The 17,467-nt window shown below is 40.5% G+C and overlaps 1 protein-coding gene across 1 annotated transcript in view; it reads right to left on the reverse strand.

Annotated features, from left to right (window-relative positions):
- The window catches only part of Dock1 (dedicator of cytokinesis 1), a 523,445-nt gene that overhangs the window by 442,375 nt on the left and 63,603 nt on the right, over nt 1-17,467 (reverse strand). The window contains exons 7-12 of the mRNA XM_033761232.1: nt 14,083-14,179; nt 11,414-11,562; nt 6,211-6,346; nt 5,223-5,380; nt 4,194-4,275; nt 3,461-3,596 (exon numbers count right to left, since the gene is read on the reverse strand). Of these exons, the coding sequence (XP_033617123.1) occupies nt 3,461-3,596; nt 4,194-4,275; nt 5,223-5,380; nt 6,211-6,346; nt 11,414-11,562; nt 14,083-14,179 (758 nt within the window). The remainder of the gene's footprint in view (nt 1-3,460; nt 3,597-4,193; nt 4,276-5,222; nt 5,381-6,210; nt 6,347-11,413; nt 11,563-14,082; nt 14,180-17,467) is intronic.

Here is a 17,467-nt window from a genome sequence, read left to right on the forward strand (position 1 = left end):
GCTAAGGGCTGAGCATGCTAAGTACCTGCTCTGCCACTCACGCACCCCCTGGCCTTAGTACGCTATGATACTGATTTTAACAATTACATACCAAAAAAAAAAAAAAAATGCACTGCCAGGTGTCGTGGTGTACACCTGTAACCCTAGCTACATGGGAAGGTGAGGCAGGAGGATTGCAAGTTCAAGGCCAGTCTACACACTTTAGTTAGACTTTGTCTCAAACTAAAAATTTTAAAAGGGGTAGGGTTGCAGCTCAGTGGTAGAACACTTACCTAATATGCATAAAGCCTTGGGTTCAATCCCCAGTATTGCATGGGGATTGTGTGTGTGTGTGTGTGTGTGTGTGTGTGTGTATGTGTGTGTGTTTGTGTAAGATTAACAGGAAAAAAATACAAGGAAACATACCAGAACAATCATAAGGCACTACCCTGGCTATGTAAAATTAAAAATGATTTATTTAATTGTATTTATCTTTCTTTTTCATAAAATTTCCATTTTTTACAGCTATCATTCTTACATTATCAAAAGCTTTAAAAGAAAACATGACACATTATTTGTAACAAGACTAAAACCTATATGCTTAAAGGTTCACAAATATTTTTCTCATTTTAAGGAACTAGGCTCTATTGACAGAGACAAGTAGAAATCATTCTAGAGAAAGCCTTAAAATTAAATCTGCATGTAGAAATTGGAGCTGCAAATGAATAGGTAGAATACAATTACCAAAAAGTTATCACCCTTCTCAGATGTGAGAAGTGTTCCTTGTTAACAAGAAAGAGGAAATACAGTTGAAAGATGTGCTGGGTGAGTCAAAAGCCTGTACTACGGAAAAAGAGTGTAACCCTGAATGTGCTGATACCAACACCTAATGGAGACAGAGCTGTCTGCAAAACCAAGTGACTTCCAAAGAGAAAACCAGTAGGATACTGGCAACTAAACAGAAACACAACAGCTAAGCACGTCTCAGAAAACCAGCCTTCTAGGAAGAACATGGAGGACACAGTGCTCAGTGTTGGAACCCAGGGATGACTGGAACCTCACTTCCAGAAATCCCATGGAGCCAAGTAAGAAAACAATTGCTGGGCAACTCTGACACTAGAAAGGAGCAGAGGTCCATGATCAGGGACCTGAGAACTAATACTAACAGGTCCAGGCCTGAAATACTCCAACAGCTGAAAGCAAAGGTTGCATTTTGACTGGGAGCTTCTCGGTCCCACAGCAGGGCAAGATCCCATGCTTCAGTCAGAGCACAGCAGTGCAAAGCAGAGAAGAAGGAGAAGCCATGTTCTAGAGTATTGGAGCCAAATGGGCCAAAAGGGGTAGAGCTAAGAGCCAGTTTCTAGAAACTCCAAGGTTGATAGGTACAAAGGACACAAGACAGAAGGAGGAGGAGCCAAAGGCCAGTCTAGACATATGCAACTAGGAGCCAGCAGGAACATCCACATGATCACCTGCAATCAGGGGACAAAACAGTGGTGACCTCACACTTAGAGATCCCCGAGGATTGGACAGTGGGCCAGATGTCTCCATCTATGTGAAGCCTCCAGAAACAAGGTATTATCAGGCTGCTTCCACAGCGCCAGGAAAAGTACAAGAACTAGGCAGCTCCAACCTAATGCCCAACTTCACTTCTTGCTTCATAAACAAGAGGCCACAGCAGCAGCATGAGGAACTTTAACAACCAACTGCCTCACATCTGCTCCCTAAGACTTCTCAGAACATAAAAATTGAACCAAAGACAAGCTGGAAAATCTTTCTTTTGATCAACAGATGGAGAAAACTGCCAGCCTCCTGTCTAGACTTCATCTCGATTTTTAACAAATCTAACAATGTGCTCATAGTAATTTGTCAGTATAATCTCCCTGGTCATCAAATAATCAGAGAAACCACAGCCTCAGTGTTAGAAAGAGGATCACCTTACATGTCTTGTCAAAGATTTCTCTGATGGCTTCAGGGAAGCTGAATATACCCAAGACAGATACAAAATATTTTCTTAAAACTACCATAGAGGTAGGAAAGAGAAAAGAAAATTTCTGAAAACTTATTAGATATCTCAACCATATACATGCAAGATTTTACAGGATCTGAAAAGTAGAGGAATACTTTCAAAGTAGGTACTTGAATAATAAGGGATAAAAATGTGACTGATTTCCTCACAAAGCCCAGGGGACCTCAACAAGGCAACTTACCCACAAGATTTCACTCATAAATAATACAAGGACTGGAACACCCTACCAGTAGTCTTACTATTAAATGGAAGCCAACTTAATGTGCTTCTTTCTCACAATGCCTGTCTTATTTTATTACTTAGTCTGTATGAAGCAGTCATCATTCATGTAAATGATTTGATATAGTTTTCCAAAACATCTCAAAGGAGCACAAAGGACTTTTATGGTGGTAAAACTATTCCATATGATCTTCTGAAGGTAGACACACAGCATTAGTTGTCAAAACCACAGGACACAAACCCCACGAGTGAACACGCATGTAAACCTTGAGGCTTAGATGATGGAAACAAGCCACTGCATATCCACTGATTGCCATAAGTACCAATTGGTGGGAAATGCTGACAATGGAGATGGGAGGTAGGACAAGGTCCTATGAGAACTATCTGTATTTTCTTCCAATGTTACCTGAACCCCAAAGTTCTCTAAAAATAAAATCACTAAAAAGATAGCCTTTTTAAAAGAGTGGGGGGGGGGGACTAAGTTCTGAGTTTCCTGACAGGCAAGGTAAATCATATTTGCCCTAGTCATTTATAAAAGAAATTGCAATATATCAAGATTCAAGAATTTTGTCAACATAGTTATTCATATAATATGGTTCCCAATTATGTGAGAAAGGACAAGAATAAGTATCAGAGGGCTGGGTTGCCAAATTCTACTGCAACCATAAAATAGTGAGAAAACCACTTCCCAAAATTATGAAAAAGAGAATGACATTAGAAGAGGTCAACTACAGAACTTCCTAGGGACATTTAGCTTTGTCAACAGAGAAAAACAATCTCTCAGTTTTCTTGCGCTGTCACAAAAAAAATAATGAAGCGGAAATTTGGAGGGTAAAAAGGCTCTGTGTCCAGCTGATTGTGTCCTCTTTGTGCTACTCCTGCCTCCTCACCACTTCCCCAGTCTGTCCCCAAATCCACAGCCATGTCTGGGGAGCCTGAAAACCTCCAGTGACTAGCTTCCCCACAGGTTGAGAAATGGGTCAGCGTCTCTCCCAGGGAAAGATGTAACCTGCTTTAAAACCAAATACAAGATTTACATAGGAAGCTCATGGACTGAATCATCATTTAGCAGGCTGACTTGAAACTGTGTTAAAAAACTCTGAGATTATTTTTCTCTCTACTAGAAAAGCTTATAAATCAAAGCTATTCACTGTACAATAGTCAATAGCTGTGCTTTTTCAAAGTGAAGGTGAGGATGTGAGAATCTCAAGGAAAAAGAGAGAAATGGATTACCAGCCACGCCAAAAGGTCGCCGTAGTCCCGAGGTCAGTTTTCTGGTGTTACTGTCCCTCAGCTCCATTCGACCCACTCGAACAATCTGGCACACAAAACTGATTTTCTCCCTTTTCAGATCTTTGCTTCCAAGGTCCTAGAAATAGTAATGTCAATGAATTATTCTGCAAAGGCATTATTCGATTTAAGTCCAACTGAAAAGGACAGTCAAAAACAGATTCCTTTCTCAGATCACCTTTTAGCATTTTAGTGGTATTCACATGACAAAAAAGGAAATGAGTAACAATAGGCAGTGAATGTTAAGTGAACTTAAGCTACAAATTGAAGAGACACGCTCCATGGTAAAAAACTAAATCTTTGTTGCTGTTATTGTTGTTGTTTGGGGGGGGGGGCGTGTTACTTAAGATTGAACACAGAGTCTTCACATTAAACTGTATCCCCAGTTTGTTTCCAAGCAGGGTCTCAGTAAGTCTCTAAGTTGCTCAAGCTCGACTTAAATGTGTGATCCTCCTGGCTCAGCCTCCCAGAGAGCTGGAATTACAGGCAGGCACCACCATGCTCATCTGCCACAGTGATTCTAAGGGTAGCTAAAGATAAAGAAGATTTCCAGAAGGTGCACTACTTATCCTAGATTTATCTGTATGTGTTACTGCAGAAAAATCTTAGAGGTTAAGTCCCTAAAGAATCATTGGGATGGGCATAAAGGCAACTACGTATCTATGGGTTCACTTACAGTAAAGACAGCCCGCAAATTATGTAATCTGTCTATATCTTTAGGTAATCCTGAGCTTGACCAGCGAACCAAGTAGTTTTCACTTGAAAGAAGAAGAAATAAAAGCAAAATTAGTTTTCCAAATATAATAGGGCAGCAAATAATCATCCATATTGCTTTATAATTAATACCACAGAGGTTCACTATACAGGCAACCATAAGCGCATAAATATCACCAATATAAAACAGAGCAACTCATCAGTGAACAAGGACTGAATAAACACCTCTGAAGGTTTTAATTTCAAATGTCTTGTCTTATAATTGTAACGGAACCCCTCACAAACAGGCTTTTCCAGTTACAACCTTTGAAATGCCATTTGTGAATTGGGAATGACAACAGTATAAAATTCATCACAATGTATATTTTTTTCAGAATCTATACAAACTCAATATGCCATAAAACATAAACTGCATCTCATGTCAAGAAGAAAGTCCTTACCAGAAGTGAGAATAAATTCACCCATTTGCTCTCTTTCAGTCACACACTAATTTTTTTTTCCTCATTGAGTTTATTGGTACATTTTAGGTATACAGCACAGTTACATTCATTATTGGGATCTTGTACCTTTACATGACAGGTCTTGGTTCTCATTTTTTCCCCTTGTCCCTGCCCTCCCTTCATCCCCTCCTCCCCTCCCCATTTACAAACATTTTATTTCCATTTTCTCATTTTTTTTATAAATTTCTATGACAATATAAGAAAAGGTATTACTTTCAACCTTCAGTTGGGTCCTTGAAATATTACAGAGTGTTCCTGGGTCATGGATAACTCCATATTCAAAGAGCAATTTTCGCTTAAGAATGCTTCTATCCCAGCCCAGAGCCCAAGCTAGCTGCCATCACCCTGGTCTCCTTGAGATGCTTGGGAGGATCCAGAAGCCAATATTCTGTCTCACAGCTCTTGGCAAGAGTGGGGTGTTTAAAGAGATTCTGGTGCCATTTTCTGAACCCTAACTACACAGCAAAGCTATAGCCATGGAAGTCACCTACCTGATGAATTTGGACTCCACAGGGTCATAAAGAGACATGAGGACCTCAGCATCTTCTCCTATTTTACAAACCACATTTTTGAGGTTCACAAACAAGGCCAGAGAAGGAGTGGCAGCAAACTTAGCTTGTCTGTTAATATCCATGTTCTGCTTTTGAGACTGCAAATGGAAAGAAAGTCAGCACGAGCAACATTCATGGATAACCCTTGCTTTTTATATTCCCTATAGAATTGAAAAAGGTGTGCAACTCATCGGTTTAACTAGAAATGCAATTCATGCAGCCACTTCCTTCTCTGTACTGCAAATCATAAAAATCTAGGTGAAAAACAGCACTGTGTGTGTGGTTACAGTCCCATATGAGTTTGTGCTCAATGTCTTTAGAGGTAGAGAACTTTCAGGTGCCTAATCCATTAATTAGAATCATAATAATATGCATAGGTGCTTGTTTTAATTTTTGGTTTGTCATTAGAATAAATCTTCTAATATTCATCGCTATATTCTCAGTACCTGACACACAATAGATGCCAAAAAATATGTGCTGAATTAACAGATGGTTCAATCAAACCATTAATTTCTGAATATCTACTATACATATAACACTGCAGAACACAGAAGATGAAAAGATCAATCAAACATGAGTTCTTTGCCCTTGTCAAGTCTAGAATATATCATCCCCTACCATTATTAGACAGGAAATTCAGAATCAAGTATCATCTCCCATTTGACAAATGAGGACACAGTCAAGGTCATTAAAATCCTGTCTCCTACAATGAAACACAGTGCTGTACACATCTCATGCGGGCATCAAATCTGCCATCAGCACCAGGCTCATTCCATACACTGCTGTCTAAAACACACTATGCCATTGCTCCCTGTCAGGTTCTTTTTTAGTGCAAATTCTGGGCAACCTTGATATTTAACTAATCCTGAAACCACATTGAGAAAATGTGGTTCACATTTGAACAGCATAATTGGAGAATTGAACTTACTTTTTCTTCTTGTAATCTTTCCTCCACTTGTTTAGAAGCTATTTCATGAGCTCGGAAAAGACTAATCGTGCTAGTTAGTTCTGGATCCAAAATGTTCCCGTCTTCATCTCTAACCACCAAGTCCAAATCAAGAATTCTAGAACAAGAATGCAGAATTTCATGGGCACAAACCAAGGGATCCGAATTTCTAGCAAAACTTCAACCTCCAGTCACTGAGCAGATGTAAACATCATAGAAAGTCAGGCTCATGCACAAATATTAGAACACATAATTCTGTGAGGTCACTTTTTATTTTTACTGAAAATGAGTCACCTTGGAGGAATTTTTTAAATCCCTTAGTTTTTACTTCCAATGAAGTAATGACTTTGTCTTCTAATAAAAAATCTTACAGATCTCCAAAGCCCAAGTGAAATGTGCAGTATTAATTACTATGGAAAGTATGACAGTTAAAGCACATTATACACATAAATGTATGTATTCCTATCCATATACATGTACATTCACTTGCAGACCCACGTATCTAAACTCATTAAGTGGCCAGTTGATACCATCACTGGTTTGGGGAAGGGAGAAGAAAAAGTAAAACTAAAGCAGAGACACGAAATTCATTATTCAGGGTCCCTAGGAGAGCCCCTGTCACAACTTCCCTTCTGCTTAGTGTCAGTTCTAATCCTTTCATTAAGCTACCAGAAGTTTTTCAATAAAGATGTGCTATTGTGTTTGAACATGGAACATACGGCTGTTATCTACAGTAATGTTAAACAACTTCCTGGCCAGATGGCTAAATATAGTAGCCAACTAAAAACCTAAGCAACATCTGGCTAATAAATCTGTCTATTCTGTAGCTGGGAACATTTTTCGGCAGCATTCTTTCTGATTTCCCAAATCCAATAAAACTATCAAGTGACTCTCTCTCTCTCTCTCTCTCTCTCTCTCTCTCTCTCCCTCTCCCTCAAAAGAAATCAAGCAAGCGTTGTGTTACCATGGTATGTACTGGATTTCTTTTTTGCAAAATTATGCAGGTCTCAGGGGTAGGTAATTAACCATAGATGCCTCATACTCTGCCATTATACATTATTCCTGCTATTGACAAGTCTATAGAAGCAAGATATTTTTTTTTTAACTATATTGGTTAAGGAAAGAGAGTCAAAGGATGATACTGCAGTCAAAAAACATCCTCAAAAGTCACAAGTTTAAGTAGAAAAGTTGAATCACCAATAAACACTCCATGCAGTCAAGCTAATCTTGGGCATCTCTCAAGGGCAAACACCTTAAGCTAGAGGTAAGTTTCCTCAAAGGTGGGGCCACTACACCATTGGAAAACAATTGCAAATTCATTTTTCCTCTTCATATCTAATGAGTGAGTTTTACTGAAGATGAAACAGACCCAACTTGCCCTGCCGGCAGCATGAGGGTAAATAGGCTTTTAAACAAATAATCACAGGCATTTTGCACTGCCATGAAATCGGCCTGTGGTGTGGCTCCAAGCATCAAATAGGTATTTTAAAAAGAAAAAACCTTGTAGGGTCTCCCCGGTTGCCTCTGTTAACATGCTTTATTAATGCGGAAGTCTCATTGTCCGAATCATGACTCTTCCCAGGGTGCCCCTAGAGAGTCAGTGTTGGTATGGGTGGGATGGTAGTGTGGGTCAGTTGGGGCTGGGGTAGGCGGGGTCAATACAGGTGTGGGCCGAGTCAGAGCTGATGTGGGTGCAGCTACACAGCACCTGACTTTCAAGGGCCAGCCACCAGGTCCTGCAGATCAGAAAGAATCCCTGAAAGATTATGAGGCCCAGACCCTGTGCTACCACACTGTTATGTATCCGAACATGTAATCCTCACCTTAAGAAACCCACCTCACAAAAGGAGAGACCTAAGCTGCACAGAATTATTTATCTTGTCCAACACCTATAGGACCCAGAGCCTGGGCTCTGCATGAAAGTGCCCTCTGTTATTGTCAGAATGCTTCCCAAAAGGCATCACGTCACATCCTCCACCCTCTTATCAACAGGCAGTGTGCAGGTGGTTCTGAATCCACAGTGAGTTTGTTATGAAAGTGTGTCTCAGCACAGCTAGACAAACTAACACTGAAAGAAGCTGCGTCAGTAAAGCTTAAATGTTCTGTGAGGAAGAGAGTGGAAATCCCTTTGAAAATATGTCCAAACCAGTGTATGTGCATCCATGCGTCTAGAGCTCTGTGTGTGACTGGGTGTGTCTGTGTAGATTTGTGCACAGGTGTATGACTTTGAGTGTGTCTGTGGCTTTCAGTGCACGTATGTGAGTTATATGTGTATTATGTTCATCTTTCTGGAGAGATAATCTGTGACTTTCATCATATTCTCAAAGGTGACCATTCCCAGAACCCCTCTCTGCCGAGGGGAAAAAAAGATAAGAACAAATAAGTAATGAAGGAAAGATACAAAACACCCAATCCTTAAAAAATCTGTACATCTTTGGATCAAACATTCAACATTATGAATTTACTTTGCATCATTTGGTTTTCTGAAGAAGAAATAAAAAGATATACACAGAGCACTGGGCTTTAGAGAAATTATGGACCACACTAGAGGTCCTTGGACAAAATAACTTATTAAGGATTATATTTCCTATAAAAGTAGTAAATTACATTTGGAAAAATCTTTCTTAACTAGATTGTTCTATGCCATAATGTACTTAGATAGTTTCCTGCAACCAAAACAAGCAGGTGGTCTTGGAACATAGTTCAAAAATATAATTTTTCAACAGAAAATAAAATCAAAGATCCAAAAGTTTGTTTTTTAAGAAGGTGGTCTTGTAACAGGTTTCACTGTGACATCTAAAATCATACAGCCAGCAGTATATGACCTTCTGGCAAGAAACAAAACACAACAAACCCCACGTCTTTCTCCTATAACATGTCTACTCCAAATCTTTCATATTGCTCATACTATGGCTTTTTAAAGCTTTTCACAACTAGCCGGGGATTTCACTCAGTGGTTCTGCCTCCTGCCTCAAAAGCACAAAGCCCCAAATTCGACTCCCAGTACACAAAGAAGAAACAAAAAAAACTTTTCACAACTGAAAACAGGAATTATCAGAAAACAAAATTATTTTGTAACTCTGATTTTACACAGAGATACTTTTACTCTAACCCAGGCTTCTATCAGGTGACTAGCTGGAGACAAAGCTCTTCCATACTCTGACCTCCACATCTCAGTGTATTCATGGGGAGGAGTGTGGGATAAGCCAGAAGTTTTCCAATCTGCTATCCAGCATAGTCTAGTTCTTTTTAGAAACAGATCTCCAGCCAGTATTACAGACATCAAAAATTGTAATATTAAGGAATAGGTCCCAGGATTCTGTATTTTGAACTCTCTGAATGATTCTGATATAAAACTTGTCTGGGAACCATGTGAAGAGATCATTTTTTAAGGCTTCTTGCAGCTCTGATTTTACAGGAACAACCGAGTGGGCAGCAGCTGTGTCTCGTGTGCAGGTATGAGCGCCACTGCTCCACTGAGATGAGCAGCTAACTGGGAGCAGCACCAGAAATGAATTAAAGGGACAGGGTTTAAAGAAGGAAGATATTTTATTTGTAAGGAGAAAAATGCATAAGATAGAAAGTTGCCATGAAGAGGGTGCAGGGGGCTCCAGAAAGATGACTGACCCAAGGGCCTTTGCCTTCAGCCTCTTTTATTGGGTGCAGGTGACCCTACTCCCCAGCTAGAAATTATCATAACCTGACTGGCTCTCTTGGTTGCCCTTGGGTTAAACCAGGATTCCTTGCCAATACGTACATTTCTTTTAGTAGGCTTTGTGAGCTTCTTTCTACCCATTTGCTTATTTGTCCTTTTCTCCCAGATGAACAGTGGTTGGTTAGGAAGAGGCTTGTCCGTGGTTAGTTTAGAGTTAATAAAGGGATGTGTGGGCATCTACTGTAGTAATATAGTGACCCTAGAGTAAATATATGTACACAGTAGTACCTTGGTTTACAAACTTATTTTCTTTTAGGATATTGGAGAAGATGACTATGTTTGTGTCTGTGCTTGTGTTTCTGTGGGAAAGATGGCCATGGCAGTGTTTGTCACTTGATGTTAAACCAAAATTTTGCTGAACACTCATTTGCAAACAGAAGTGCTTGTGAACTGAGGTGTGCTGTGTGGGTGTGGGTGTGTATGAGTATATATTTGTGTACAATGAATAAGATTCTTATTAACTTATTAACTGCAAAGTTACGCAGCTCCTCTTTCAGTCTCCCCTGTACTCTCCTGGAAGTGGGGAAGGACAGCTACCTTGGCTTTTTGGCTCTCTCTCTCTCTCTCTCTCCCTCCCTCCCTCCCTCCCTCTCTCTCTCTGTCTCCCCCCTTGTACTGGAAAGGAGGAAATTTTTCTAGTAGAGTTTTAACTCCTTCTAGTCAGGATTAGCCAGAAAATTTAGTGAAACCCCCTATTCTATTCTTTCCCTGCCTACAGACCCTTTCCCTTAAGATGAGAAAGGACATGACTTCATTCTGATTATAGACTGGGCATAATTAGGATCAGAGCAGCTCTTTTCCTGATAGTGTCAGAAGACACCTGCTAACACTGGAACATACTGTATGGGTCCGAGCATGCACACCACCACTGAAAGTATTCAAACAGACCTAGGTAGATGCCTGCTGTAGATAGAAACTGTTAGAAGAGACATACTTAAATAAAACAAGTATTTGTTGCTCAGCTGAATTCAAATGGAGCCAGCCTATACCTTTATTCGTGAAATCTGGCATGTCTACCCTGGGGCCATTTGTACAGTCACTTCTAATGTCTATTCCAGCTGTCAGAATTGAGGCAGTCCACAAAAGGAAACGTGCTGCCCATAACTGTACAAGATGCCCCCACATCTGGATTCAAAGTAAAATACGCTGAGCAGAAAGTACAAGTTCCTTTCTTGCTGAGGGAAATCACTGTAGAGGCCCCTCTGAAACAGTTAAAATGACAAGCCACCCAGCGCCCAGCCACTTGGAGAACAAAAAGGACAGGTTTCAAGGATGATTCAGTAAACTCCTGATTTTCAAAAGACAAGAGAAAATACTTCACCCTTTTCAACATGAAAACCATTCCATGATTTTGATGTTAGGAATTTTGTTTTATGATTAAATTATGATAATTTTGGTGTCCTGGAGCTTTATGTTTATGTCATTAAACTAGGTAATGTAAGCATAAAATCATCTTTCAAATAAACAAACCTGTTTCCATAATCAATTTTGGCTGTGACCTTCTTCTTCAGTTCTTTGAGCTCATCCTGGGGCAGAGTTCCAGAAAGAATCTGTGATCGCCATTCAATAAGGTCATAGATCATGTGCCGCACACTTCGAAACATCTCCCTGTTATCTTGCTGTACAGGAAAAACATTAAGGCAAGTGTGGAGTCTGGGGTATAAAATAACACTGATGAAAATCAAACTGAATGGACACTGCTTCAAATATACCTGTAATATACGCACTGTATTATTGGATTTTAGTTAAATTAAAAGGTGTTTCAGAATAAAATGAAACACATTATATAGAATTTGACACTAAAAGGTTAGAAGAAGAAGACTTCACAACTACCAAGACTCCACCCAACATTCTCAAGTACATACATACCACTGAATCAGGAAGCTGAGTGCAGCAATAGTTGGGCTTTGAGTCTCAAGGCCTGAAATTGAGCTGCAAGTGCAATGCTCACAGCTCCCTCTGAATTAGTCCTGGCCTAAAAGCTCTGCCTCCCTGCTCATTTGAAGACAATCTTCAGGACACTGTTGGCCCTTCTTGGCACCCCGAGGAACTGGACCCTGAGGCCTAGATGTCATGGAGCAACACAGGCTGCCCCATACTGATTTCCCTCCCCCGGGGCACTGCGGCTCACAGAGTACAGAGATCCTATGCAAGACACCAAAATCTCAATCTATAAGCTCTCAGTACATTTGTGCCAAAAGGAAAATTCAAGTAAGATACAAAAGTCATACTTCTTATCATCTTTTATGTATTCTGATAGGATCGATGGTATGAAGCAAAAGAATAGTTGTGCATTTGTAGGAATACAATTCATCAGGATAGGAGCTTGCCTATAGGAAAAATGATCTAGCTGTTCTTTCCATGAAAAGAAAGCTAGATGGAACTTAATTTAATAATATATTAATCACTGTGGTCCCTTTTAAAAAGTAAAATGTAGGGGGCCGGGATTTAGCTCCATGGTTCTGTTGCCTGCCTTGCAAGTGCAAGGTCCCTAGTTCGATCCCTGCTACCAAAAAAAAATAAATAAATAAAATAAAATAAAATAAAAAATAAAAAAAAGTAAAATGTGGCCACTTCTGGTTTTTAAAATGACTTCTACCCTTCCATATATTTGAACCACTGCCCTAATATTTGACCTTCTTTCTAGGATTAATATTCCTGTCACTCACCCAACATGTAGCACCCTAATGAGTTATTTTATATCTCATGAGCTAGTCTTTGTAATATTATCCTAATTTCGCTTTGAGGAGAGGGGGTTTCTGAGAGTTGAACCTGTAGTCTCATGCATACTAGGCATGTGCTCTACCACTGAGCTATACTCCCAGCCCTAATTTTAATTTTTTAAGTGAATACTAAGTAATAAAAATGAATGATTTATTGCAAAATAATGTTCCTTTTCCTCCATTATGTTCCTTTTCCTCTTACTAATCCCCCTTGTCCATTTCTCTAAAGCCATACCAAACATCTAAAATCTTTAATATCTTGCTGCCTCGACACAACCACAGAGCAGAGAAAAAAAATGTATATAAAAAATGCAAACCTCTCCAGCTTGGCTTTGTACAAATCCAAATGTAAAATCTGTAAAAGGAAGCCCAGGTGATCACTAAGCATGCCTACTCTAGGAAAGCTGTGTCCACTCACATATTAGTCAGCATCAATTCGTGTTTGTTTTGTTGCCGTATTTTTGTTTAAAAATTGCTAAGTTGAACATGAAACACCGACTATGAAATTGCTCAGATTTACCCAAAACATTCATGGCTAACTTTACGCTTTTAGGTTTTTGAGTGCATTTGATGAACAATTACTGGAACTGCTTATTACTGTGCATTTATAGGAAACCACTGTATAATCAAAAACAACAAGCCTGCCCAACGAACAGCTGTGGGACTTTAGGAAGTTTTCTATGTTCCCAAGAAATTAATGTACTGACTTCCTTCCAGAGCCCTTGCTTGGTGATAATAACATTAGCATATGAGAAATCAAAATCTGAATAGAAATACAGGCTTAACAAAAGGTAATCTTCTGCAAATACGAATTTATGTGCAAAGAAATGCCCTCAGGGAATATGAAATGAAAGATGTCAGAGCTCCAACCTCGCTGCATTAATATGACTTCTTCTGCCATCAGGAGAACTGGACAACTGCACATTAAGCTAGAATTCAAGATATTTCCCTACTACGCCACAAACATAGCTAAACCTAGAAGTCTATGTAGCTTTTCTTAAACCATCAAAGGTATTACTTATAGTTAGCCAATGGCAAAAGAAAACAAAACTTAATAACCCGTTACTAGACCCATACGTTAGCACCCATTTCTGTGTAGATTTTAATTTCATGCTCAAAATATAAGCTCTAAAAAAAAAAAACACACATTTCTCTTTCTACCTCAAGGCAAACCAGCAATCCCTTCCTTGACTATATCCTATTTCATCACAGTAAGCAATACCCTAATACAACACAGGTCAAAGGGCACACAGCTCCCAACAGTGCTGGACTAATAAACACACTGCTTTCTCCACCCTTTGTAGGTAAGATCAAGTCCTCTTCTTAAGGTTCCCTAGGAAAGGACAAACATCTCATTGATACAGTGGGCTGCAAAAACACCATTTTGAAGACGGACTGAGCATCCCATTTGCTCACCACATAGAGCTGCCTCCAAATGGTGGACCACTCACGGAGGGTGGTGGTGACTTCCTGTATGAGCGGGAGATCACTTGGGATGACTGTTTCATGTTGCCTGGTATGAAAGAAGGGAAAAAGAAGAGGCACCTGAGTCCACAGCTTTACTGACCACTGTGAGCTTCGGCTAACACATTCCCAATCTAGGCCACCTAGTTCGGTATTTAAGCAAATGAAAATATACAAATAAGACTGTGTTCAGACACACAAACATATGTATCTTAAGAATAACAAGTATTATTTATTCAGAGCTTGTGAATTTTCACACATTATCCCTCATGTAAGTCATGTACCTCGTATGTCAAGGTAAGATGAAGGAGGAGAATAATGCCCATTAAAAGTCTTCAGAACGTCAAGGTCTAAGAAGTGGAAAGTATATCAATAATATGTAAACCCATCTATCTTAGAGATGCCATAAATTACAACCAGTATATGTGGTACTAAAATGCAGGTTTGGGTTAAGACTATTTTTACATTTCCATCATGCATAAAACTCATTATATGATAATGCAGGAAGCAGTTGTCCTTGGCAAAATGTGGAAGAGGTTACAGCTTTCAAGTCTCTGTGGGTATTCTATACAGTCCCAACTCTGACTACCCTTTTACCCTTTCTCTCCACCCCAAAGACTTAACCCCTGACTTCTTTTTAACTATCTACGTATGCACTGATTTTTATCAAATTATCATTATTTTCTAGGCAGTGGTCTGCATTGGACCCTATGCTACTCAGACAGGGACAGTTTGGGACAGGCTGAGAGATTAAATCTGTGGCTTGGCCTATCTTGGCTACCTGACTCCAGAAGTCCACCGAGTATCATGAAGAAAGCAGAAGCCAGCCATCATGGAAGGCTGACACTACAGTAGATTCCCCACATCCTTGATCACTTGGGGTCCAGACCTATGAGAAGAACCCTGACTCTGGCTGACAACTACAGTTCAGATACTGAAGGTGGGGGAGCCCCAGAGGAACTCTACTCTTGGTCGGGAGGTCTAGACCAATGTCTGAAAGACGGCTATATGAAAGACCAGTTCCAAATATACACTGCACTGCTGCTAAAGACTTCCCTCAGGTAGGACAATACCAGGATCTACTGAAAGTGTGACTGTTAAAACACCCGTGCCAAGCGTGTCGGCAAGCTTTCCCAGTAAGGGTGTTGATATGAATGTGGCTCATTAAAGTCTACACAGGATCTTTACAAAGCCTGCAGGGAGAAGCTGGTCTCTAATCGTGCTGTGGGAACATTCATCAGCAACTGGGCTGTTTTCACCTGACAAATTCTAAGTGTCATGCTGAGTCCAGGGTGAGTGTGAACGGCAAGAAGCATAGAGCTCAACTGGACCTGACTTTGCCCAGTAGGTGGGTCTCAACACCTGCACCACAACCTGGTCTCCGGTCTGCTTTCTGCTTACCTTCCTTGCTCTCTGCAGTCCTCATCTGTCTCCTCAGACTGACACACCACCGATGTGTCTGACTGGTTCACCTGACAGGGATTGGGAATACACAACCCCTAGGACACCTGCCTCAAAGGCTGTGTATTAGACAGACAAAGAGTGTCATAGCAAAGAATGGGGTAGTGGGAGGGCAAGTAGGGAGATGTGGTTGAAAAAATATAACACTTCTGTTAGCAGGAGTGAATTAAAGAGCTCTGCTGCAGCCGGGGATTTAGCTCAATGGTTCTGCCGCCTGCCTTGCAAGCACAAGGACCCAAATTCGATCCCTGGTACAAAAAAAAAAAAAAAAAACCCTCAAAAGTTCTGTTGCACAACTTGGAGAGTATAGTTAGGAACCCTGTACTACATACTAGGAAATAACTAAAAGGTTAGATTATTAAGTGTTCTTGCCACAAATGACTAAGAATGTGAGGAAGTCCATATGCTAAGTAGCTTGACTTAGCCATCCCACAATGTGTTTTGTATCAGTATGTCATACATTATATACAGTGGTACCACAGTTTACAAACTTAATTTGTTTTTACAATTTTTGTTTGTGTTTGTGTGGGGAAGATGGCCATGCTCAAATTTGTCAACTGATAATGAGTTTTTGAATGAAAGCAAAATGTTGTAGAATACTAGTTTGCAAGCAGAATCATTCGTGAACCGAGTAACTTTTGTCAGTATAATAAAATTTAGAAACAAACAAACAAAAAAAAAATTAATGGGACAGAGCAGATGCTTGGCCAATGGTGGTGATTCTTACTAGTCACTTGTTCCTACACAACTGAAGGAGATGTCAAAAGACAGGGCAGGGCTGCAAGCACTTCCTCAACCAGGTCCAGATCGAGAACCTCGGAGTCCACAGCACCAGGTTGGGGTGACAGAAAAATCAGAGAAAGCCAAGCACCAAGAACGGTGCACAATGGGAGGAGGAGGGCAAAGTGCCTGGGCAGCAGGTCAAGACAACGACAGGAAGAAGATATGAGAGCATCAATGCTAAGAGGGCGCTTGACGTGAAATGCAAAGCCTGGAAATGAGAGCACAAAATAACAATGCTTTTTTAGGGGAAAAAAGGCACAGAATCAGTGACAACAGAAACACAGCAATCATTTAGGATATCTGAAAGTGATAGAGGGCCAGTGTCCTGAGACACAAAGACTCAGGCAAGAGAGAGATCGTGTAAGAAAGAGAACACATAAACAGACCATGTGAGAGAGACATCCTGCAAGAGGCATGGGTAATGAAATCTGAGACCACAGAAGCAGGTCTGTGGGAGCCGCCATCACTGCCAGGTAATGAGAGAGAGAAGTAATGCCAGGAACCCTAAAGCATGGGCAAGGCAATGTTTCTACCCTGTCTCACCATGGCTCTGTCTACCTGCCCACACTGGGACACTACAGACCAGAAGACCCAGGAACAGGAACCAAAAGTGTCCCTTGTCTGCCTGTTCAGCTGGGTGAATGTGACTCTACTAATTGAGAACCGAAGTAACTGCTTGCTCACTTTACCATTATGCCTCATGATTACATTTTTGCACATATTATTTTATATTTCTATTTTATAAAATGCTTTTCTCAACATATTAGTGCTAAGTAAGCTGACCTGTAGAAGGATTCTGAAACAGGCATAAAGATATTGTTCTGCTTTCAATCTAGTGTGTGCCCCAAACCCTCCTATGCTCACAGGAGGGTCTTTTGCAAAGTGACTGGCCCATGGCGTGCTATACACATCAGCGATTCACCCGCTAGGGGTTTAGTAGCTGAGCGCGCTGTTAGGAGGCAGGGCCTGGTCAGAAGTGGGTTAAGGGGGGCATGACCTGGAAGGGTCTGTCTCCCTCCCAGAGCCCCTCCTCTCTCTCTCTGCTTGCTGGCCACCATGACATGAGCACCTTTCTTCCACCACTGGCTTGTAC

This window comes from Fukomys damarensis, unplaced genomic scaffold, assembly GCF_012274545.1.
Source record: "Fukomys damarensis isolate Sample0158 unplaced genomic scaffold, DMR_v1.0_HiC HiC_scaffold_8, whole genome shotgun sequence".
NCBI classification, from domain to species: domain Eukaryota; kingdom Metazoa; phylum Chordata; class Mammalia; order Rodentia; family Bathyergidae; genus Fukomys; species Fukomys damarensis.